Below are 26599 nucleotides of genomic sequence, written 5' to 3'. Positions count from 1 at the left end.
CATATAAGTTTATAAAATTTTAAAATTTCTTATTAAGGTAAATAAAACAATAAAAAAATATTAATTAAATTAATCAAAGTGTTTGCAAAATTTTATATTTAAATGCATTTTCATATTATTTATATTTGATTAAATTTCTTCTAGATTTTAGGTTTGCCTTAACATGAAAAAATATGTTAATTTAAGTCGGAAAAGATGCCTACTTTAATGGTGTAGCTGACAGTTTGAAAGCAGATATTATGCAGGTGTCAGGCTTGGTGGAGGGAACCCTTCCATTTAGGTATCTTGGGGTGCCTATTAAAACTACAAGGTTGAATGCTAATGATTATAAGCCTCTCATAGACAAAGTCATTAACAGAATTAGGGGTTTGGGGACTAGAAAGTTGTCCTATGCAGGGAGGTTAACTCTTATCCAATATGTCCTGAAAACTCTTCACAACTACTAGGCTTCCATTTTTATCCTCCCTACTGGAGTCATTGCTAGAATTGAAAGTATATGAAGAAATTTCCTATGGGATAGGGGTGTTGAATTCAGGAGATCTCCCCTAGTCTCATGGGACAAAGTATGCAGACCTAAACAGGAAGGGGGCTTGGGCTTAAAGAATGACATTCTTTGGAAAAAAGCATCAGTTGGAAAGCTGGTATGGTGGTTAGCTACTAAACCCGATCATCTTTGGGTGAGGTGGGTAAATCACACTTATCTGAGAGGACAGAATTGGCACTCTTATTCCCCTAATACTGCCTCAAGCTGGTGTTGGAGGAAAATATGCCAAACAAGAGACATCTTTTCTGTAGCATATCAGCAACAAATTTGGTCGATTCAAAATGGGCAGGAGTACACTGTAGCAAAAGGATATGAATGGCTACGGGATAAGGGACAGAAAGTTCAATGGTATGGACACATTTGGAATAAATGGTCAATACCAAAACACAGCTTCATTTCTTGGATCTATCAACAGGGAAACATGAACACTAATGCTAAATTATATAATTTAGGGATCAAAGAAGATAATACCTGCTACATCTGCGGCAGTGGAATAGAAGACCTGGATCATCTCTTCTTCGACTGCAGGTACAGTAGAGAGGTCATCATCCTGGTAGGGGAGTGGCTGCGAATGGATATACCTATTGTTGGTCTTTTAGCTTGGAGGTTGGCCAGAGGAGGGACTAGAGATGATAAGGGGATAATTAATGCTGTGATCAACGCTTGTATCTACAATATTTGGCAGCAACGGAACAATTGCAGGATGAATGCGTATGTGATACGACCGTCTTCCCTTGCAAGGCAACTCATTGTGGATTTGAAGTCTCGGTTCTTGTATGCAAAGGAGAATGGCAACCGGGGAAATGGAGGATTGGTGAGAGTTCTACTGGAACGATGATGAAGATGAGGATATGCGATTTTTTAGGGTTTCCAAATTGGGGATTTCTGGGTTTTGTTGTCCAAATTTGTTTTTGTTGTTTGTTTCCCCTGATTTAAGTTGTGGGTTGATGGGCCACGGTCTTTGGCTCTAATGTTTTTGGGTTGGGTGTGGCATGATGTGGGTGAGTCCGTTAAACGATCACGCATATTGCTATGTATGGTTACTTGATAATTTTAATATACTTAAATTTTACTAAAAAAAAAAAGTCGGAAAAGATACTCGCCACGGGAGTTTGTTAATTCGTGCCTAAAACTTTTTTTTTGCCATGGAACAATTCGTGGTTAATTAAAATTTAGTCACGGGTGTGACATAGTTCGTGGCTAAAATGATTATTTGCCATGGGTGTAGCTTATTTCGTGGCGCAAGTGAATTTTTTGCCACGGAAAAAGTTATCCCGTGGCATAAATTGTTTTCCAAAATAATGAATAAATTTTTCCCGTGGCTAAGCAAGCCACGAATTATAAATTCCCGTGGCATAATTCGTGGGGTAAGTGACAATTTGTTGTAGTGTATAATAAACATTCCTTAAGACAACTTCATCATTTTTCAATTGATAACTCATCCAACACCACCTTACAGAAATCCCTAGTTAGCCCAAAATTGATGAGATTAAGGTGTGCACAAACCAAGTCCCTCACAAACCAAGTCCCTCAAAACAATAAATCATCCAACCATACCTAGCAACAAGGAAAAACACACCCTATCAAAGTTACACGATCAAGATGTATGGAACACAAATAATAAAAACATGTACTGCTCATTATCTGGAGGGAAAAAAATTAAATAAGCAAAAAGAAAGTCGGGCTACCACCTAAAAGGCTCTCGAAGTACCTGTAGAAGTTGTTTCTATTTACAAACAAAGGAACAATGTTCAAAGGTAAAGGAAGATGTATTTGCGTATTCACGATAAAACCCAAAGCACAAAACTCCATCACTAAAAGATTTATTTGCTTCGAGTTCAGATCTATATTTACATGAGAAGGTCATAACTCACACGAGTCACAACATACGAAACCAACTTTTTGGTTCGGCTCAATAAAACATAATACTCGAAACCATATGTCCATTAATCGTACCCCCCTTCGGCTCACTGCCCATGTCCCTCATCTCCCATAACTCCAGGGTCCTCCTAATTACCATGTTAAACCTCCACTTGCCTTTAGTGAAAACCGCATTGTTTCTTCTTTCCCAAATATCCTACACCCCACCGTGAAGTCTCGACACTCCTTAACCCATGTCCCTCATAGCCTCTTCCACTCTCACCTGCTCAAACTGATCAGCGTTTGATCATCTGAAGGCACCTTCAATTTCCATAAAAGAAAAGCCCTTCCCTTTTTCCCCTCCCCCTGCTCCTTTCCCTTCTCCCTCCTCCTCTATCCTTCCCCTTCCTTCCACTCTTTAAAATATACCCCCTCCATTCCTCTAGAATATCTGCAAGCACCCTATATTAAGGAAAATAACAGCAAAAAATGTGTGTTCTCAATGATACAAGGATAGTATAGAAAATGAGATGGAATAAACATCTGTCTAGGTTAAAATCAAATATATATATATATATCGTCCCCCGCCACACATAGTTATCCTATGCCAGGTGTTTTAGCAGGATTCTCCCTGAAGGGATCAGGCCTAATTATTGTGAAAAAAAGGTATCTAGTTCTGTAAATTAGGGATAAAATTATAGAAGAATTATAGATGGAGATTAAATATAGATAGTGTTATTGTATTCCTTTGATTTCTACTATAGAAATCATGAAGGACATCGGACTTCTAGACACATGGACATCGGATTATAGGCCGATGTAGAGTTCAGTCCCGTCCATATGGGGTGTAATGGACATGGGACTTTAAACCGATGTCCATTAATATATGCACATCGGATTTTTAAATATATCCGATGTCCATATGAGTAATGAACATCAGATTTTAACATTAATCCGATGTCCATATGTGTAATGTACATCAGATTTTTATAGAAAGCCCATGTCCTTTGAAGCTAGAATTACATCGAACTTTTATAAATCCGCTGTCCTTTATATTGTTTTTTTTTAAAAAAATTTGAAAAGAGCAGGCCAATTCATATTGCATTACACCAATTTGAATGCCAAAACATTAATACAAAACATGCCAACTGCCATTCAACCAAAATGATCGATTTCAATTAATAAAAACCGATCCCAATCAACATACAACGCAACCGTCTCCGTCATCCGAATTCAACAACTAACGAACAACAACAAAGGGCATAACAAATCCCACCAACATAACATATGGTCTTGCGATCATGTAATCGCTTTTTCAAAATGCAACTACCTAATACATTACTACGCTAGCTAGCTATCTACGGCTAGATATTGAGAAAATAGTTCGCCCACAAGTCCCGAATCTCATCTAATTCTTCTTGTGAATATGGCGTTGTGTCTTGAAAAACCTGTAATGCATATTAATGACAATGGGGCAGTCAGACATGGCCTCACAAGGGCAGCTTCATATAAGCTAATAATTAAGGGAAGAGGGTGCAGCAGCTAGCTCATTGAATTGGCATCAGGTTCGCCCACAATGCGTATAGGCAGCAGGTCAAAGTAGGATAATTACTTGAAAAAATACCGAGTTTTGCTATAATGTCGAAACTGACCTCATTGATAGCTTTTGTTGGATTAGAACGCGTGACGATTTCCAGCATGTACCTCATGACGTAGTACCCGCATTCTACAACACCTTGTTGACGAGCACACTAAAACAACAACTCGATAAGAATTAAACCAATAACATGACTTTGTCAATTAAAAGTGATTGATGATTAGACATTGAATTTGTCGTCATAATAAGCAACAACTTACATTATGTTGCAGCCATTGCGGTGCTTGAGAACGCATTCTTTCCCCACCATTGTAGCCGCATACTCTTACCGATCTAAATATAAACATGGTTTCAAATAAATGATTGTCAGCCAATAATAGTTGCCATTTTTAATGTTCTAATCAGTTGAACATTTATTTATGTGCATATCAATAAATGAACTATTAAGATGAACTTACGCATTAATTAAAGATCTCAACTTTGACTGACGACTTTCCTAGTGAGTCGAACCAATGCACTTGATTATGATCAGCAACGTCAGTCACAACGAGCATCCAATGATCACTGTAAATAATTTGTAACTTATTTACATGATAATCAATAATAAATGGTGACAGTTTTGTTTATTTAAAAGGCAAGGTTGATCAAAGACTTACTCATCATAATATGGAGCGATGTAAAATTTCCTTTTCAAGTCTTTCATCCTTTTAGAAAGTATGGTTACCTTGCTTCATCTGAGGCATAGCCTATTTGTGAAATAATTTCTGGACATAAGAACCCGTACATTTGCTGGTCACAGATGCTATCCAAGTACCTATAACAATATACGTATAAGTATAACCAACATTTACGGTAAATAATCAACCTTTTCCATGGAAGCAGATTAAAAGTTAAAGGAACGAGCGTAACGAGTAGCTTCGCAAACCTACTCGACGTGGTGGCAGTAGATGTTGCAGTTTGAATAACCCATACAGTAGATGTTGCTGATTGAATAACCAATGCAAAACTAAATAATGAGATACAATAATTGTAGTATACATACCCAAGAAAAGTGTCAATGACTCCAAGGGAGATCTTATTCATGTTCAACAATGAAGCTATGTCTTCCTTGGCGAGGCGCAACCTTTTCTTGGATCCTAGGACATTCTCGATCAAATTAACATCGGTCACTTGATTATCGCACATCACACTAACTACCCTTGCCAGTAATCGTCTACAATCGTAATTTTGGTTCAAAAGCGCTTTCAACTGGTTGTTTGATCTTGTCACTGATCCACCACCACTTATCTTACTTTTACCACTTTCTACTTTCTGGGAATTAGAAGTTCCAGATGTCTTCCGTCTTTTGGGTTTAGGTGTCATCGCAGTCTTTTCCGTAATCTTTTCCCCGCCTCTTTTCCCCCATCTTCTCCCCCGTCTTCTCCCCTCTCTCTCGAATCCAGGTTTTTCTGACATTCCTGGGAAAAAAGAATTACACCTATAATTATTAGAGCTTGCTTTCAGTGGCAAGAACTAAAAAAAGACGGTTAACTGTATGGCTTTCATACCTTTACGTAGCGTAAAGTGATTCCATTTCTCGGCCAAAGTACAAAGGAACCAAGGGCATCACCAACAGTAGCAAATTCCTCAGTTGGTATAGGTAATGGTGTGTCATCCTTACCTTCCATGAGAACGTAAATGCATACCCTTAACGTTTCTGCTCCAATTTTTTTACCGTGACAAACTGATGCCTGACTTGTGGTCTTGAATACTCGTCCAAGTGCCACCTTAGTGAAGTCATCGATCTCTTGCACAAACTAGCTCACATTCAAATCCTGCGGAGCAAAGATGGACAAGCAAGCAACCAAAGAAAGATAAGTAAAATGTTTATTATCAATTCAGAAATATATATATGATCACTAACATAGTCAATTGTTGCTAGATTTAATTACCTTCTCAAGTATGGCATCAAATGGATCAGAAATATGATCACTAACATTCCCACTGTTGCAATTCATCTCGACCTCAGCTGCGTCTTTCTCATTGTGAACGGAATAACTAACATTCCCATTTGTCTGTTTCTCCCCCATCATTATTTCGATGTCTTTATAAACCTCTGACCTCACTTGTTCTGTGATCTGCTTTGTAAGCTTCTCTAAAAACTCTGGTGAAATGACAGTAGTACTCTCATCTCGAGTTCGTTTGCATCTGCCAAAGTACTGCTTATGCCCGACTCGACCCCCAACACCTCTAACACGACCATAATGCTCAGCAGTTCCAAGCGCTTTTGTCAATTCATCAACTTTTCCGCTAGGTACAAATTCTCCTTTCTTGACCTTTTCCTTCAACACTTCCTGTTTGCAATTATTTTCATTAAATTGTAGCACATGGCATGGATTATTATATATGATTTTTACTGAGTAGTGATAAACAGAAATGGAGTACTCACCAGCTCTTCAACTATTTTTTCAGTCTCTGAATTTATACATGCTCCGTCATTGCCTACTCTTCCCTCTATCCATAAGTCACCTCGTTTTATGATAGTTGGGGTTTGACTACTTTCTTCTGCTGAGTCGTCTATCCCCGTTCCTTTCTCTTTTTCTTGTTCTTTGATCTTCAATTTTGCTTTCAATTTTTCTTCCAATTTCTGCTTTGCTTTTCGATATCCTCCACGAGACATTCTGTGAGGGTACTTGTTCTTACTCGCCTCTCTCGCAAAACCTTACTTATAGCCTCGCAAAAATAAAAGAGAACGAATTATTAGCGAATACGAACTTATTTATTACTACCAGCATGATACTAAAATATAAACGAATCTGAATCTAAGTACTTACTTTAAATTCTTCTGACAGTCGAGACTCTTTAAACTCCTTCCATACTTCAGATTTGATGTAAGGATACTTCTTTTGTTGGGGCTGGTGTCCTTTACAGTTAGTGCAAGGACTTATAAATCTCTAAAAGGATCAAAGGGTATACTTTTGTATCATAATCAGTTGGTCCACGTTTATCAATAACGGTTGGCTTGCTAGATAAGTTTGACGTTATTGTCATACAGATGGCGGTGATCAACTGGTCCCTAAAAGTCACACCTATAGGATACGTTTGAGAGATGTGACGGTATGAAAATACAGTCATGTAGATGCCAAATTTGACTAACCAGTTAGTCCGAGTTATTTGACTAATAATTAGTCAAAAATGTGATGTTGAGATATTTTATTTAATACGGATTAAATAATAACGGCTAAGGCGAATTAAGCAATTAATTCGTAAATTAAATATAAGCGATTTATATTTGATTAATGTATATTGAATATAATTATACAATATCGTCTTTGTCGGACATGTATTAATATTTCAACTAATCCATATTATTAGTTGATGCTTTAATAACCGATAACCGATGACGATTTATAACAAAACCGCGTCATATACATTTTAGCGATTTGCGAACCAGACCATGAGCTAAAACTAAAAGGAAGTGGAAGCCCACTTCCCAAGAGAGCCCATGGCCGGCCAAGTGAGGACAAAAGAGAGGATTTTCTCTCTTTTGAAACCTAATTCATTTTGACAAAAATTTTAGGGTTTTGAGAAACATTTTTCTCTCAAAATTTTAGATCTCACATCTAAAAGAAAACTCACAAAAATAATCCTCTCAATATTGCAAGGCAATTAGAGGATTCATTCTAGCACAAGGGCATTTCTCAGACGATCTTGGGTGCATCATTTAGGAGGAGATCTACTTTGATCTCTCATTGCCAATTTGCACTAGGACCGAAGGTTAATTCTTAATCTTTATCGTCTCTTTGTTGTTTTCGTTTATGACCATAAATCTCGTATAAAATTTGCGTTATAGTCCTAATTTTATAGGGTATTATACGGATATAACCCTTCAAGTGGTATCAGAGAGAGGCCACGTAAATTTTTCTATGTGATTTTCATCAAACGAAATGGATCGATAATTTTTTTTTGCTAGAAACCACACGGCTAAATTTTTTTTTGCACGGTTTTTTTTTTTTTTGGCACGGCTGCCATGATTTCCCGTGCCTTGTTTTCCTTTTGTTTTCGATTTTGATCTTTGCATATTATTTTGTAATCGATATTCATTGTAATATGTTAAAGATCTATCAATTGCAAATTCATTTCTATACGGATTAGGTGATATCACAATTGGTTTTTATCAAATCGATAATTTTTGTATAAAATTTTGATAGACCGTGTGGCCTTTAGGTCTCGGCATTTTTTTTTATGTGCCACGGCCTGATTTTCTTTGGGAACCGTGTCCAGTTTACACGGTTGCATTGTCGATCTTTTGTTATCTTTTTATTCTTTGCATATTGTAATTTTAATCGATAATTATTGCAATATGTTAAAGATGTTTCAATTGTAATTTCAATTCTATACGGATTAGATTAAATTGCAATTGGGTTTTAACAAATCGTTTTGTTTTGACCTTTTGTTGCTCACGATTTTGAGCCGTTTATTTTTTTTTTAGCCTTTTGATGCTCTCGGCATTTCAGCAAAAAAAAAAAAAAAAAAAAAAAAAAATTCACTGTTCACGCCTTGAGTTGAAGAAAAAAAAAAAATTGTGTTTTGTTTTTTTTTCCGGCCATTATTGCATAATACGGATTTATGCACTCGCTTGATAGTGAATCGGTTCACCCACGTAAAATTAAATTACTTTAAAACGATTTAAAGTAACGGAATTGTCTTTGGTGGTTTGGATAAATTTAACATAATTACGGAATTATGTCACGAATAAATTTAATTTAGTTGATGCATTTTATTTATCGTTATTTTGAATGTTTTGAATGCTTTTATTACGTATTTATTTATTTTTGCAATCGGTTGTAACTTAGTGTGGCCTTAGTAGAACGTGTTACCGTAATGATGGAACACGGTCTTGGTTGTATTTTGAGATCTCGTATCTCCCTTTTTTATTTCTTTTAATTACAGTTTTTATTTAGAATGTAAATAGGTTTATATTTTGTAAATTTTAATTGTAATTTTGAGAAGACTAAAGAAGGAGATCGGATGCTCACTCCCGCTGCATGGACAAAGATGGAACATTAAGACAAGCTTTTCGGGTCCAACGGTGGATTCCAAAGTTGTATTATGTTCTTTTTACTAGGATAGGCCACACTAGGAATTTTTATTTACATATTGCATTCATTTATTTATTTTATCGTATCGATAGATTGCATCATATTCCGCCTAAAAACCAAACCACCTAATAATTGCATGAAAACTGACTCATGTAGAGGTCACGCGTTAGTTTTCTATGACATTCATATGTCACACGATTTAAGCCATCATCTAAATTAATTCATTCACGCAGTTGCTAGTTATTCGTTCACTTAAAATGAATTTAAACTTAGTTGATGGGATCTTCCTCGTATAAACCAAAATTGAGAACGGTCTTTATAGGTCAAACTCCAATGAGCCCCTTCTTCGTCGGTAGGCATAATATGACCTCTTCTACGTCGGGTAAGTTGGAACCGATTGACCTATTTTATCTCAACGCTATGGTCACTCGTACGATCCTGTGATCATGGTGGACTATAGATAGGATTTGCGGAAATCTATCGACCAAGAGTTCTTACGGAAGAATTAGCTAAACAGTTGGCTTATCAATTTAAGGAAATTGAGTCTTGGGATCACTTGTGTCATTCTTGAGGGAGATCAATTATGCAAGTGCAATGAGTCTAAAATGAATTTTAAATAGACTTAAATCACCTCGATGAGTTGCTTATTTCGTTTTTGTTTTTCTTTCTTTTTCAGCGTAGATCACGTTTTTAAACTGCTAATAACCTAATGGCTGGCATCCTCGATGACCCAATGCCAAGTGCCACATTGGACCGTGAGTCCCGGCTTCGGATCTTTATGAATCGGATGAATCGCCTCTACTAGATCAAGAATGATGGATCAAACTTCGCGGAATGGGAGGCGGCATTACGGAATGCCGCCACCGCGACGGGAAGCTCAAGTATTTGACCGAGCCCCTCCCACCAGCCCCCTGGTCCCACGGCTCGAATTAACGAGGTCTCCACGTATAGCGACTTCGTCATGGAAGCGGGTGCGATTAAAAACGTACTCATTTTTGCAATGGAATCCAATTTGCAGAAACGCTTCATAGCCCAGGGTGCAAACAAGATTTTCACCACGCTCACCAAGGAATTCTCGAAAGCACCGAGAATCGTGACCTATGAGCATACCACTCGCTTCTTTGATGCGAAACTCCGAAAGGGCCAACCGGTTAGCCCACACATTCTCAAAGATGATTGAGAATGTCGAGAGACTGGAGACGCTTGATTGTAAAATCGGCGAGAACATCGTGATTGACCGCATGCTTCATTCACTCCACGATGGTTTTGCGCTCTTTAGAGCGAATTACTATATGAATGATTTGAAGAAAAGCCCCCATGAATCGCACTCCTTCTCGTATGCACCGAGAAGGACATGAAGTTCAGTGGGAGCATGAAACAAGATGTTCTCGTTGTGTCAAACAAGGGCAAGGGTAAGGGCAAAGTTCAGCCAGGCCTAGCAGTAGGCAAACCGAAGTTTAAGAAGTCGGGTTCAGGTAAGAGTGGGCCTGGTGAGTCGAGCACCTCATCAGGCGCGACAAAGAGCAAGAATGAAAACATGGAATGCCATCATTGCCACAAGACTGGGCATTGGAGGCGTACATGTCCTGTTTATCATGAGGACTTAAAGGCAGGTCGCGTTAAACCTGTTGGTATGTCTTCATCCTCTTCTTCTTTTATTCATATGATTGAGATTAACCATGCAAGTTACGGAACTTGGGTACTTGATACTGGTTGTGGTTCTCATCTGTGTAATCATGTGCAGGGGCTCTGAAACATCGAACCCCTCGTAAAGGGTGAGGTGGACCTGCGTGTTGGGAATGGAGCACGAGTGGCTGCCGTCTCAAGGGGAACATATGTGATCCAGACTTCCTAGCGGATTTGAGTTATTTTTATATAATCGCTATTATGTACCAGTCTTTCCAAAAACATTATTTCAGTTTCCGCACTTGACAAACTTGGATTTTCATTTGTAATAGAGAATAATACTTGCATTTTCTCATTACACGATATGATTTATGGCAAGGCAGTCTCCATGAACGGAATTTATGTTTTAGATCAGACCACCGAAATATTACACGTAATGAATAAAAAGTTAAAGGTTGGTGACAAAGATCAAACGTATCTATGGCACTGCCGTATGGGACACATTAATGAGAAACGCGTAAAACAGCTCATCAAAAATGGAGCTATCTCGGCCTTTGATTTTCAATCATTTGGCACGTGTGAATCATGTCTCATCGGTAAGATGACTCGAATTTCCTTCAAAGGTGTTGGAATGCGCGCTGCTGACCTATTAGGACTCATACACACGGATGTATGTGGTCCTATGTCAATCACCGCATGAGAAGGCTATAGGTATTTCATCACTTTCACGGACGATTTAAGTAGATATGGCTATGTCTACTTAATGAAGCACAAAAGTGAATCCTTTGAGAAATTCAAAGAATACCAAATAGGGTACGAACCTATTAGGTAGAAAGATTAAAACACTACGTTCGGATCGTGGTGGCGAGTATCTTTCTCACGAGTTTGATCAACACCTAAAGGACTCGTGGGATTGCCCTACGCTTAACTCCACCGGAACACCTCAATTGAATGGTGTGTCCGAACGGAGAAATCGAACACTACTTGATATGGTTCGATCCATGATGAGTCACACCGTGTTGCCCGACTCATTGTGGGGTTATGCTCTTTGTCACCGCTCTAATACTTAACCGAAGTCCGTCTAAAGTCATTGACAAGACTCCATATGAACTATGGAAGGGAACGGTCCCTAACTTGTCCTTTATACGGGTTTGGGGCTGCGAGGCTTATGTCAAGTGGAGACACGAGGATAAGCTCGGCCCGCGATCGGTCAAGACATACTTTATAGGTTATCCTAAAGGAACACTTGGTCATTACTTCTATTCGCCAACCGAACAACGTGTTTTTGTTGCGGCCAATGCGACATTCTTAGAGAAGGAATTTCTCGAGAATGCAAAGAGTGATAGAACCTTCGACCTGTCGGAGATTCCAGAACCAAATACCGAGCAACCATTGGAGGAACCAATTCCTTCAATCCCGGCTGCGGTGAATATTCCTGAGGAACCTAGGAGGTCGGGAAGAGTCTCTATTCCTCAAGACAGATACATTGGTATGGTCGAGGAACATGACATAGATGACGTTCTACTCTTAACGAGTAGTGAACCCGCAACCTATAAAGGTGCCATGACTAGTTCCGACTCAAAGCTATGGCTTGAGGCCATGCAATCCGAGATGGACTCTATGTATGAGAACAACGTATGGGATCTTGTTGACTTACCTGCTAAGGTTTGTCCCCTTCAATGCAAATGGCTTTACAAGATAAAGCATTCTGTGGAAGGTCAACAAGATATCTATAAAGCACGACTAGTTGCTAAAGGTTTCACCCAAGTGCCAGGTTTGCACTACGATGAAATTTTCGCACCCGTAGTCATGTTGCGTTCCATTCGGATTATCTTAGCGATTGCCGCTTTTCATGACTATGAAATTTGGCAAATGGATGTGAAAACCGCCTTCTTAAACGGGTTTTTGGAGGAAGAGTTGTACATGGTACAACCCGAAGGTTTCATCGATCCAGAACATCCTAAGAAAGTGTGCAAGCTTAAGCGTTCCATTTATGGACTTAAGCAAGCATCTCGGAGTTGGAATCATCGCTTCGACCAAGAGATTAAAGAAAATGGATTTACTCGATCGGTCGAGGAACCATGTCTTTATATCAAGTCGAGTGGGAGCAAGATTGTCTTCCTAATATTGTATGTCGATGACATACTTCTGATTGGGAATGACATACCTCTCTTAACTTCGGTGAAAGTATGGTTGAAAAACCATTTCCAGATGAAAGATCTGGGAGAGGCACAAAGAATTCTAGGCATCCGTATCTATCGAGATAGATCACGACGGATGTTATCTCTCGATCAGAGTCTTACATAGACAAAGTCCTAGAGAGATTCAGGATGACTAACTCCAAGAAGGGGTTTCTTCCTATGGCTCCAGGGGTGCATTTGAGCAAGTCTCGTGCACCGAGACACCGGAAGAGAAAGAGCGCATGACACGGATTCCTTATGCCTCGGCTATAGGATTAATCATGTATGCCATGATATGCACACGTCCGGACGTGGCATATGCATTGAGTATGACAAGTCGATTCCAACAAAGATCCGGTGAATCACATTGGATGGCTGTCAAGAACATTCTTAAGTACCTACGGAGGACTAAAGATTGGGCATTGACTTATGGAGGCGATCAAAAGCTATGCGCAACCGGTTACGCAGACGCTAGCTTCCAAACGGATCGGGATGACTCTAAATCTCAGTCTGGATTCGTTTTTACTCATAATGATTGCTGCAGTCACCGGAAGAGTTCCAAACAAAGTGTTACAAAGATTCTACGACTGAGTCCGAGTACTATGCCGCGTCTGAAGCTGCAAAGGAAGCGATATGGATGCGTCAATTCCTACAAGGACTATCCGTAGTGCCTAGTTCGAATGACCCGATCACCATCTATTGCGACAATAGAGGTGCCATCTTCCAAGCTAAGGAGCCAAAGTCTAGCAACAAGTCTAGACATGTACAACGGAAAGCTCATCTAATCCGAGATTACGTGGAGCAAAAGGAAGTAGTGATAGAAAAGATTGCTACAGATGATAACATAGCAGATCCTCTCACTAAACCATTACGACAAGATAAGCATGAAGGGCATGTTAATTCCATGGGAATTAAACGTGTTCCTAAGTTGTAGTACTCTTTTATGGATTAGATTCATCCTCTTTTGTACTCTATACGACATCATCGTTTTGATATTTTATATATTTTGTTTTTCATGTGGATTTGTACGACAAATTTTGAACACCACAAAGTGAACTGAACAAACATTATAATTTTGGTCCTTAATTGCCCACGTGAGCTGATAACTCAAGGTAATTATTTTGTGACGTTGGTTGATGGTGGGTTCAATGAGCCATAAATCAACCGGTTGACTGACCAATCACAGAAGCGTGTTATACGGATATCTCGTAGGACACAATTGTGATATCAACGTGGAGTCCTAAATGTTTTATAACATTCGGTGCCCGGTCGTGGATAGGACCTCCATGGTGATCCTAAGAGTCGATTCTTTTGACTATCGACTGTCTCTTGAGACTAAGGCAGATTTTGGGTGACTTTGGTTTCTTTCTCACGGTCATCCGTAACAGGGGCCAAGTAGATTGTTTCTGGGTCATTTCATGCTGTGCTTAGATCAGAAGGAGTTCGAGTTGAAGGAAATATTCAGCCTTTATCAGGTACTCAATATTTCTCAGGGCCACTCGAGGAGTCAGAATCGAAATGCATGGCCATGCTCGAATACGAATTCGTTTTATCAGTTAAGTTACTCTCTAGTCGGGGAAACCACTCTAGATACAGATCGATTGTAAAATACGACCTTTGCGGATCCGGATCTGCAAATTGTTTTACATTGAGTGGGAGAAATTTTAAATGAATATGAGAATCGGTTATCGCACATACACTTGTACGGACTAGTGGGAGTTTTTTGAGCCGTGTCCTCCAGCTTAGTGCGGATAACGTCATTGCACATACACTTGTACGGACAAGTGGGAGCTTGTTGGGGCTGGTGTCCTTTACAGTTAGTGCAAGGACTTATAAATCTCTAAAAGGATCAAAGGGTATACTTTTGTATTATAATCAGTTGGTCCACGTTTATCAATAACGGTTGGCTTGCTAGATAAGTTTGACGTTATTGTCATACAGATGGCGGTGATCAACTGGTCCCTAAAAGTCACACCTATAGGATACGTTTGAGAGATGTGACGGTATGAAAATACAGTCATGTAGATGCCAAATTTGACTAACCAGTTAGTCCGAGTTATTTGACTAATAATTAGTCAAAAATGTGATGTTGAGATATTTTATTTAATACGGATTAAATAATAACGGCTAAGGCGAATTAAGCAATTAATTCGTAAATTAAATATAAGCGATTTATATTTGATTAATGTATATTGAATATAATTATACAATATCGTCTTTGTCGGACATGTATTAATATTTCAACTAATCCATATTATTAGTTGATGCTTTAATAACCGATAACCGATGACGATTTATAACAAAACCGCGTCATATACATTTTAGCGATTTGCGAACCAGACCATGAGCTAAAACTAAAAGGAAGTGGAAGCCCACTTCCCAAGAGAGCCCATGGCCGGCCAAGTGAGGACAAAAGAGAGGATTTTCTCTCTTTTGAAACCTAATTCATTTTGACAAAAATTTTAGGGTTTTGAGAAACATTTTTCTCTCAAAATTTTAGATCTCACATCTAAAAGAAAACTCACAAAAATAATCCTCTCAATATTGCAAGGCAATTAGAGGATTCATTCTAGCACAAGGGCATTTCTCAGACGATCTTGGGTGCATCATTTAGGAGGAGATCTACTTTGATCTCTCATTGCCAATTTGCACTAGGACCGAAGGTTAATTCTTAATCTTTATCGTCTCTTTGTTGTTTTCGTTTATGACCATAAATCTCGTATAAAATTTGCGTTATAGTCCTAATTTTATAGGGTATTATACGGATATAACCCTTCATCTTTACCGGATCAGTCTCAACAGGCAACTTTCGACCTTTAGGGGGTTTTCGATAAACATACACTGCAGTCAATTTTGACTTAAAGTTTGTCCACGTGGTATTTGCAATTTTGATAACTTGCTGGTACTTTGTCTTTGGAATGTCAAAAACTAACTACAAATGCCAAAACATCATATGTGATTTCGAATGTCCAAAATTTGTCATTAATAATAAGCGGGAAAATTAATTAGTATCTTACCAAAACCTCATCCCAAATCTTCAGCTTAAGCTCCTCTCCCACATGCTTCCATGTACGAATGGTAATTGGCACTTTCGAGCGTCCAAGTAGACCAACATAACTCGTATACTTAGCACCAATCTTCTTAATTGGCTCACCATCAGAATCAAATTCTACTTTAAGCTTTTTACCTTGATCACGTAATGTCACAACTCCTTCATAAGCACCACGCTTTTGATCTTTCTTGGACGAGTTGTACTACTACATGGTACTGATGAAGCCATGATGACTGCATCAAAATAAATTAAAACAGATCGTAAAATGGACAAAATACAAATGAACATGTACAAGAAAACTATTTTACTGAAACAAGGTAAACTTAATTACCTCCTAGCTAGATGTATGCAATTGCTCTCATAGATATAAAAATCATAAGTAATTGAACATAAGGAAGACATTAGGTCAGATGTTAAAGTATGGAAATTGAAAATAAGTACAGATTGAGAGACGACTATTACTTAAAATAACGACCCGTGCTCTCTGCAGATGCTTTTTAGGGTGAATTGACTCTCCAAATCAAATTACTCCAAAATACAGCTCTAATGATAAATGATAAGTACAGTGACTTAAACAACTAAAAATAGGAAAGACATTAAAATGAAAATACTGTCTTAAAATAAAACATAACAAACAAACAGAAAAATGAGTGAGAGCAATTGTCTTAACATAAAAGTCAACCCATAAAGTTGCAAACAAAAACTAGCTACTGATTTTTTCTAGGTCAACTCATAACCTTTCTTCATGGTCATCTCGTAGATAAAAGTCATCTACATCATCAGTAGCCGTAGGCGGCAATCCAGAAGAAAAAGGAGGCAATTCGTCATCCACTTCATCCATTGCTTCTTTACCCACAAATTGCTTCTTACCATGAAGGACAATCGACCACTTCTCATCCGCTGGATCTTTAATATAAAAGATTTGTCTTGCCTGATTAGCCATAATGAACGGCTCTGATTTGTATTCTTCACGTGAGAAATCTACCAACGTGAAACCCATCCTATCAACTCGAACGCCCTTATTATGCTCAACCCACATACAACGGAAAACAGGTATCCTAAACTGAACGTAGTCTAACTCCCAAATTTCTTTGATGACCCCAAAGTATGGCTGAGCATCATAAGCAGGTCTAGTATCTTTAGCACTAGCAACACTCATTGACATAGCCATCAAAGCTACTCCACTATTTTGCATAGTACTTCTATCATCTTGATCCTTAGTGTAAAAGGAGTACCCATTGACGTCATAACCTTGATAAGTTAACACATGAAAACTAGGTCCATGTGCTAACCACCTTACCTCATCAGAGACTTTCTCACGCTCAAGTACCAGCTCGTTATCTACTTCATTAGAGAACCATTTACGAAATAACCGATTATGCTCCATTGCTAACCACCTTTCTCCTTTAGAAGGATTTTGAGCACTTAGAAGTGTTTGATGCTTCTCTAAACATGGATGCACATCCACCATGTGTTGGAGAATATACAAGTGTGCCTGATCAAGGGTTTCTGAATTAGCAGTTACTACTTTTTTCCCAAGAGTACCTTGTTCCTGTAGTCTTCCTTCATGTCGAGATGTCGGAAGCCCAATAGGTTCAACATTGGACATGTACTCATTGACAAACTGTAGGGCCTCTTCTGCAATATAACCCTGAATCATACAACCTTCTGGCCTGTTTTGGTTTCTTACATAGGCGGCTAAAGGCTTCATATATCGCTCAAATGGATACATATTTCTTAAAAATACCGGTCCACAAATCTTAATTTCCCTCACCAAATGTACTACTAAGTGCTGCATTATATCGAAAAAGGAAGGAGGGAAAAACATCTCAAGTTCACACATAGTAGTAATAACATCTCGTTGTAATGTATTCAACGTATCTGAGTCAACAACTTTGCTAAATATTGCATTGAAAAAGTAGCAAAGTCGAATAATAGCTCCCCGAACATGATTAGGCAGAACTCCACGAAGCGCAACGGGTAGTAATTGTTGTATTAAAGTGTGACAATCATGTGATTTCAAACCCACCAGTTTTAAGTCTTTCATAGACACAAGATTTCTTATGTTCGATGAATAGCCTTGCGTAACCTTCACCCCATGTAAACATTCACACACACTTATTTTTTCATTTCGTGACAAAGTATAACAAGCTGGGGGTAAATAGGTCCTTGACCCTCTAATTTGTGGTGCTAGTTCTGGTCGTATATTTTGAGCAGCCATATCTTGTCTTGCTTTGACACCATCCTTTGTTTTACCAGGGATGTTGAGAAGTGTGTCAATAAGGCTCTCACACACATTTTTCTCCACGTGCATGACATCAATACAATGTCTCACGGACAAATGTTTCCAATATGGTAAATCCAAAAATATAAACCTCTTTTTATATAACGTCCCATCACTTCTCTTATAAGGTTTTCCAAAATTATTTTCAATGTTTTTCACTTTCTCATAAACCTCTTTCCCACTTAAAATTTTTGGAGGGTTTCTAAGTTCTTGTTTTCCATTAAATGGCTTCATTTTTTTCCTATAAGGGTGTGAGCGGTGGAGCAACCTTCTGTTACAAAGGTACACATTCTTTCCTCCATGAACTAAACGATCAGAAATTGTATCCTCCTCACAAATTGGGCAAGCTTTAGCCCCTTTCACAAAGATAACCGGATAGGTAGCCATATGCCGGGAAGTCATTAATGGTGCAAAATATCATGGCACGTAGGTTAAAAGTCTCACCACGATAAGCATCATATACCTCTACCCCTTCATCCCATAATAACTTTAAATCATCCATCAATGGTTCCAAGTAAACATCTATGTCATTTCCAGGTTGCTTAGGCCCTAAATTAGTAGTGACAACATAAGATATTTACGTTTCATGCATAACCAAGGAGGCAAATTATAAATTGTTAGCAAAACAGGCCACGTACTCCACCGACTACTTAGATTACCAAATGGATTCATACCATCAAGACATAGTCCAAGCCTTAAATTTCTAGCATCGGACCCAAATTCAGAAACAAATGATCTATGCTTTTCCACCGAGTTGAATCACAGGATGACGAATTTTGTCATCTAAAATTCTACCATCACCACCAAAGATGCCAAATTAAGTTTCTCGCCTCTTTTAAATTTGCAAACATTCTTTTAAATCTTGGGATAATGGGAAGATACCACAAGACTTTAACTGGGACACCTTTACTATTTGTGGAATTCTTTTTCGGCAACTTATAACGTGAACTCCCACACTTTGGACATTTGTCTAATTCTTTATAATCTTTCCGAAACAAAATGCAATCGTTACGACATGCATGTATTTTTACATAATCAACTCCCATTGGACACAAAATTTTCTTAGCATCATACGTACGCCTAGGGAGTTCATTGCCTTCCGGTAACATCTGACCCAAAAACTCAAGCAATGTTGTGAACCTTTTATCACTCCATCCATTTTTAGCCTTTAAACTATACAATTTTAAAGTTGCTGATAGGCGTGTGAAAGTTGAACCAGGGTACAAGGGTTTTATTGCATCACCAAACAGCCTATCAAACATCTCAATTTCACTTGGGTCTACAGCGGATTTTTTCAAATCATTTATAAGATTGTCTACTCGATCAACATTTTCATCAAAATCCTCTCCCTCAAAGTCGCTATCATCCCCTAAATTACTACACAAAGTGGGCAAAGACATCCTCCCCATGCCAAATCCACCTTGTATAACTCTTGTCAATACCATTAATTAGGAGGTGACTTTCCAATTCTACCGCATCAACATACTCATTATTCCCACATTTAACACATGGACATAAAAGTTGTTCCACATTCTCTGCATTATTCATAACATGTCTAACAAAATATTCCACCCCTTCCCTATATCTAGAATCCAAACGATCAACAAACATCCATTCGCGATCCATATCCATACTCCAAATTTATGCAATAATAGGGAAGAGGGTTAAAATCGCTTACTATTTTCGTAGTTCATCACTACGAGTATCATTCATATATAAACCAGGAATATAAATGCATGTAATACAATAATAGCAATGTATAATAATAAACCCCCAATTAGATTATCAATTAAATTATAACCCTATAATTCATTCTTGATCAAAATTACAAACAAATCAAAAACCATTTCAAGAAAATATTCAAATAAACCATAAAATGATCGAGAATAAATATATAAATGATAGGGGAAGATTAATTACCTAATAATAAAGAGCGAAGAACGCAAGCGGCAAAGCAGCTAGGGTTTGATGTCGCGAGGTGATGAGAACGAAGACCGATGATATCGCCGGTGAAGAGAAGAAGGATGATGTCGCGGTGATGAGAGAAGAAGGGATGAACGATGAAGCGGCAGCAGCTAGGATTTTGGGTTTTTGATCGGGTTTTGAAGTGAAGAAGCTAAGGGATGAACGATGAGATAGAGAAGAAAGGGATGAGTAAGCTAAGGGTTTGGGTTTGGGTTTGTCTAAAAAAAAGAATGATATGGAGTAAGTATAATAGATTGACTCAGTATGCTAGTGAAAATAATTTGGGGCGGGGGAATTGTTTTCATTTTGCGCCCAAATTGAGGATTATATGGACATGGGTTGTAATTTAATCCGATGTCCATTATAATGGACATGGGTTGAAAATAACAACCGATGTCCATATAATATAATTACATCAGACTTTTATAAAAATCCGATGTGCAAACTTATTACATCTGTTTTTTCAAAAATCCGATGTCCATCCACTGATGTCCTTGATGAATTCTGTAGTAGTGATAAGCCGATTACAAATCTTGTATGTAAGTATGAGTATTCAGTAGAGAATAATGAGAAAAAAAACCTATATCCTTTACAAATGTTTAATAGTGCTATTTATACTCTTCAAAAATTAACGTTGGATGCCACCCAACGTTCTTCTTGACCGTTTTCAGTTGTTAGCTAGAAAATAGGGCACATTTCCTATTTATCCGCTTGACGCAGTCTTCTTCAACAAACTTTGTCTTATATTCCTTTGCACGATCTAGTACGTGGAAATATACTATTCTTAGAGTTGGACCTGGTCTTCCGTGATGATAGGGCAGGTGTATAACTGTCTTGCTTGCTTGCTGATCAGCCGTCTTGCTGGAGAGTTCCATCAATCTATCTTAATATCATTATCAGGCTTTTCTTCCTGGACCTTAACAGCTTATTTATCCTCTGGTGTTCTTCTCATGTCAAATAATAACTATACTTGCCCGGACTCTGGTTGCCCCAATCATCCTAATAAGGCCAGGCTAGGTTACAATCAGACCAGGCTAAATTGGTCCTAACAATTGCCCCTTGACATTTTACCCGTCTTTGGATCGGATCGCCGGGGTGAGATGTCAATTTACCGGGCTAAAAAAATAAAAAGAATCAGATTTATTCAAGGACTCTTAGACTTCTAGTGACCGTTAAACACTGCAACGGCTAACTGTATGATGTCATGCTGACATTTTTGCGTTTTCTAGGGTTTTTGCACCGTTGCTCCCCCTCTATAAATACGGTATTTGTGATGAGTTTGTTTTTCACCAAATTTCTTCCACTTTTCTTGCTAAATCATCTTTAAAATTCTCCCCTATTTCCCAGGAACTCTAGTTTGCTGATTTATAATTTCTCATTAAATAAAATTCATCACGATAACCAAAACAACAAAGGATATGGGAGCCAAAAAGCGTCCTGCTTCCCGTAAAAGTCAACGAGCCTGAACCCAAAGATGTCCATGAGGAGGAGGTGGTTGAAATTGATCCTCCTGCTCGTGCTATAGCTTTTAAATATCAGGATTCCACTTTTTCTGCTCTTCAATCTCTGGATCCTTATTTCCCTGAAGAAAACTTATTGAAAACGAACTATGATAGGGTTTTAAAGGAGAAAAAATTAATTCCTGATTCGACTGAGGTTTGGATTCCTGAGTCTTGTCCAGTCAGAGATAATTGGGTGTCACCTGGTTGGTTCTGTATTTATGAATGGGCGTTCAAGGCAGGTTGTAAGTTACCTTTTACTCCTTTAATGATCGATACTATTCGTGCTATGGAAGTATCACCTTTTCAAATCATGCCAATGGTTTGGAAACTTATCCACTATATTGAAAATTTATGTGCCAAGCATAAAATTGTAATTACTATTAATGATATAAAGGCAGTATATCATATGAAAAATCCTTCTACTGGTCGTTTTAATTTGAGAATTAAGTCCAAAATGTCTCCATTAATTACTAACCTGGACTCTGGAGATGATAAAAGTTGGGCGAAGACTTTCCTGTTTATCCGGACTGAGAGTCTGGGGTCAGGCTTTGATTATTTGAGATATCCTCCTTTGGAGAGTGGTAGGTTTCCTGTACTCTTAATTTCAAATTATATTAAACGAAATTAGGATATTTAAGTTTCACTTGTGCATTTTTTGGTAATATTTGTAGCTCCTGATTGGAACTTCGACCCTCTTGACGAGGAGGCTGTTTCAAGGATAGAGGCTTTCCTTTCTATTCCTGAAGAAGAGAGGGCTTGGCCTGCTAGTCTGGGCAGGGATTTATTGCCCCGGTATATGAAGACCAAGCTGAGTGTGGTCAAAGTACCCAAAGGCAAGCCTAGCTCCACTGCTCTTTCCTGTACGTATTCTATATGTCTTTATTTCAATTGTTGTCTTCTTATCGCTTCTCTTCTGATATTTATGTATATTCTTTATATATTCAGTATTCGTGTCTTCTCGCTAGATTGGCCAGCTTTTATCAAGAAAGATTTAAAGGCTGGGGTGGCTAGAATTGCTGAACAGTCCAAGAGCCAGGAGGCTAGTGGGAGTGACAAGACGCTTAACATTTTGGTTTCTGATGTCCAGCCTCCCCAGGATCCACCCAAGCTAGTATCACCGGAGGTTGTTCAGGCTTCCAAAAGGAGGAGGGAAGATGTTATTCCCGAAGAGGAAGGGAGAGAGAAAGAGCCTATTCAAGCTCAACTAATCAGGAGTGTTAGGCAAGTGTCTGCTAGGATGGACGATATGGATGCTGCCCGGGCACAGATAAATGAATTTTCTGCTAGTATGAGCGGCCAGATTTTATCTGCTAATACCCTTGAGTCTTCTACTAAGGTGGTTTCTATTTTGTCTTCTCTTGTGACAAAGGCTGCTGAACTTGCTTCTCAAGCTAAGGAGGTTAGTTGTAAAGGGATATTTTAATTGTTATGTGTTCTTTGTGTTGCTTTATATTTGGCTGATTGTCTTTCTTTTGTTTCTTGTAGGGATTGGATGCCGGGTTGGCTACTGCTTGTCAGCTCTGGGATGCCCAGGCTAGGGTTTCTAGCTTGGAAGAGAAATTAGATAAAGTTTATCGTGAGCTGCACACATCCAGAGGTAATGAGGTAGTACTTCAATCTCGATTGGGGACACTAGAGAGGCATCCAGGGTCGCTTTGGTTTGTGAGGTGGTCTGCAAAAACGCCGAGAAGGTTGTCGAGCAAGAGTTGGAGGTCATAAGGGAAGAGTCAAGACCCAAGGAAGAGGTGGTCTGCGAGAAGCGGCAATGCAGATCACCGAGGAAAAATGAAGAGCTTGGTCTTTGAAAAGGAGCTAGTGGAGGCGCGGCTTGCTGATGCTTTCTCGATTTCTTTGGGAAAGGACGGGTTGATGCTATGAGGGATCCGAAATATGACCAAGCTAATGGGATCCGGATCGGATGAGACATACTCTGGACACTCGATCCTTATTTGGCCAATATGGGTCAACAAGAAGAAGTGGATTCTCCTCCTTCCAAGGAAAAATCTGGTGATCAGGAAATGGTGGATGGTTGTGAGTCGGTTACTGGCTCGAAACCTGCTTAGATTTATTTTTTTCCTTTTCGTTTTGGCCCATCCAGGGGGGATGTTCCTGGAATGAATATTTATTAGGTATATTTTGGCCCATCCAGGGGGGATGTTCCTGGAATGGATAATTATTAGGTATGTGGTAAGGCCGGCTATTTTGGATGAATAAATATTTGGTCTTTGTTGGTTTCCTTTTGTGTTTTGATAAGGTACATTTGTAGTGTTGGATGTGTACTGGATCTGGCCAGTTATTCGACTGGATCGGGCCAGTTTTTGTGCTGGATCTGGCCAGTACATTGTGTTATGGATGGGGTTATTGCCTGTCTGGAGGGCTTATGTCCTCTGCCTGTCTGGAGGGCTTATGACCCATCTATGTTATACAAGCCAGGAAAAGGTTTTCCAGATTTGTATATTAAATTGAGCTCAATATTTTAAGGCTCGTTTTTGCAAATCGAAAGTTGGGTATCAGTTGGATATCAGTGGGGTGGCCCCCAATCTTTAAGATTTGGTTTAAGTAAAGTGCAGTATGTAAAACAAATATTGAAGATTCTACTTGGTAAAAGGAAATATGAGAATATTGACAAGTACTTGGGCACATAATGGAAGAAATTATATAAGGCATTTATTTATATAATGGCAAGTATCATACATTTAGTTTCATATCAGGTCAAGCAAGAAATGTTAAGATGAAAATTATACCTGGGCTGGGAGGTATATTTTATATGTGAAATAGTTTTAAGTGTGCAATATTCCAAGCTCTTGGGATCATTTCGCCGTCCAGGGTGTAATCTATAAGCTCCCTGTCCGACTATTGAGTCAATCAGGTAGGGACCTTCCCAGGTTGGGACCAATTTGCCAGCATTCTTCTCTTTTGTGTTTTTAAGGACTTTTCTGAGGACAAGGTCTCCTACCCTGAATACTCTAGCTTTGACGGTCTTGTTGTAGCTTTTTGCAACTCTTTGCTGATATGCTGCCAATCTAATGCTGGCTGCATCTCTTAGCTCTTCCGTTAAGTCCAGGTTGTCCTCCATTAGAGGTATATTGCTCGTTATTGTGTTCAGCCGCATCCGGGCTGATGGAATGTCGACCTCCTTCAGGGATTATCGCTTCACATCCATAGACCAAGGAGTAGAGGGTTTGGCCTGGGATGTTTTAGGCGTGGTTCTCACAAACCCGAGGGACCAAGGGGAGCTCTTCAGCCCATCTGCCTTTCCTTCTTTCTAGCTTCTTCTTTATGCAGCTGATTATTACTTTGTTACTGGATTCTACCTAGCCGTTAGCTTTTGGATATCCTGGCGTGGAGGTTACTAGGTTGATGTTCCATTGAGCACAGAAGGCTGCTGTTCTTTTTCCCACGAATTGCGTGCCATTGTCGCATACTATTTCAGAGGGGATGCCATATCTACATATGATGTTGTGTTTGATAAATGCTATGACATCCTTTTCTTTGACTTGCCTGTATGAATCTGCTTCTATCCACTTGGAGAAGTAGTCAGTCATTGCTAGCATGAAAACTTTTTGTCCGGGTGCTTGGGGTAGTTTCCCTACTATATCCATGCCCCACCTCATAAATGGCCAGGGTGTGGATATGGAATGTAGTTCCTCAGATGGCTGATGGATATATGGTCCATGAATCTGGCAAGCTTCGCATTTAGAACTGAATTCCAGGCAATCGGCCCTCAAGGTGGGCCAATAATAACTTGTTCTGAGTACCTTACTTGCCAGGCTCCTTCCGCCTTTATGATTTCCACAGTATCCTTCATGGATTTCTGATAATATCTGTTCAGCTTCTTGTGGTTCCAGGCATCTGAGGTATGGCCCTGCCTGCGATTTCTTAAAAAGCATGTTGTTAATAATAGTATATGAAGCAACTTTTATTTTTAGTGCCCTGGCATCTTGCTTATTTAGGGGAAGGATTCCCTGTTGTAGCCAATCGTAGTAAGGTTTTGTCCAAGAATTGGCAACATATATTGGGAAACTTTCATCTTGCTTATTTATTGCAGGTTCTAATAAATGTACGATGGGTATTTTGCCAAAGTCAAGAGGACTGAAGTTGGATCCTAGGCCGGATAAGGCATCGGCCTGGGTATTCAAGTCCCTGGGAATTTGGTCAATATTAAAATTGCGGAATTTTGATTTTAAATTTTGAACAACTTCCAAATAAAGCATCATTTTTTAGTCTTTTGCAGTATATATTCCATTTACTTGATTTGAAATAAGAAGGGAATCAGTACGTACCTTTAGGTTTTTTACACCAAGGTCAATACATACCTTTAATCCAGTTATTAGGGCTTCATATTCTGCCTCATTGTTGGTAGCTTCAAATGCACAGCTTATAGCTTTGTACTATCTTATCCCCCTGTGGCGATTTTAGTACTACCCCTAAGCCTGTGCCCCTCATGTTGGCTGCACCATCGACAAATAGGGTCCATTCTAGGTCTGTTTGCTCGTTGGTCAGTCTATTTACTTCTTTTATTAGGTCGGGTTCTAGGGCTGGACTAAAATCAGCCACAAAATCTGCTAGTGCTTGTGACTTAATTGTTGTCCTTGGTTAAAATGTTATGTTGTATGTGCTTAGCTGGACTGACCATTTGCACATTCGTCCGGACAATTCTGGTTTCCTAAGTATAGACTTGATAGGAAGATTAGTTCTGACTATTATAGGGTGTCTTTCAAAGTATGGTCTTAATTTTGTGCAACTCATAATTAAAGCTAAAACGTATTTTTCAAGTAGGCCATACCTGATCTCTGCATCTAGTAGACTTTTACTTACGTAGTAGATGTGTTATTGTCCGTCCTCTTCTTTGACCAGACCGCACCGACATCGCTCCGTGATTGACAGGTATACTTTGTCGGGTTCGTC

The 26599-nt window shown here is 38.9% G+C and overlaps 2 protein-coding genes and 1 long non-coding RNA gene across 3 annotated transcripts; 1 reads left to right on the top strand and 2 right to left on the bottom strand.

Annotated features, from left to right (window-relative positions):
• The first annotated feature begins 239 nt into the window (after positions 1–239).
• LOC141629078 (uncharacterized) lies at positions 240–1382 on the top strand. The gene is made up of 2 exons (XM_074442142.1): positions 240–400; positions 521–1382. The coding sequence occupies exons 1-2, from the start codon at positions 240–242 to the stop codon at positions 1380–1382; spliced, it is 1023 nt and encodes a 340-aa protein (XP_074298243.1).
• A 2337-nt stretch (positions 1383–3719) lies between these two features.
• LOC141627490 (uncharacterized) lies at positions 3720–4321 on the bottom strand. Its single transcript, XR_012537046.1, has 3 exons — positions 4262–4321; positions 4057–4155; positions 3720–3852 (listed from the first exon to the last, which is right to left on the bottom strand). It is a non-coding gene; the product is annotated as an uncharacterized LOC141627490 (long non-coding RNA).
• A 12349-nt stretch (positions 4322–16670) lies between these two features.
• LOC141629077 (uncharacterized) lies at positions 16671–18626 on the bottom strand. Its single transcript, XM_074442141.1, has one exon. The coding sequence runs from the start codon at positions 18624–18626 to the stop codon at positions 16671–16673; it is 1956 nt and encodes a 651-aa protein (XP_074298242.1).
• Between the last annotated feature and the right edge of the window lie 7973 nt (positions 18627–26599).

The sequence above is a fragment of the Silene latifolia genome, chromosome Y (genome assembly GCF_048544455.1).
Source record: "Silene latifolia isolate original U9 population chromosome Y, ASM4854445v1, whole genome shotgun sequence".
NCBI lineage: Eukaryota > Viridiplantae > Streptophyta > Magnoliopsida > Caryophyllales > Caryophyllaceae > Silene > Silene latifolia.
Note: the sequence above shows the minus strand (reverse complement) of the source record. Positions and strands in the feature narration are given on the sequence as shown.

Bases quoted from the DNA above. Each gene is read 5' to 3' on its own strand.
- LOC141629078 (XM_074442142.1), top strand. From the start codon at position 240: ATGCAGGTGTCAGGCTTGGTGGAGGGAACCCTTCCATTTAGGTATCTT. The intron at 401-520 runs GTTAACTCTTAT...CCTATGGGATAG, and splicing joins AAGTTGTCCTATGCAGGGAG to GGGTGTTGAATTCAGGAGAT.
- LOC141629077 (XM_074442141.1), bottom strand. From the start codon at position 18,626: ATGACTTCCCGGCATATGGCTACCTATCCGGTTATCTTTGTGAAAGGG.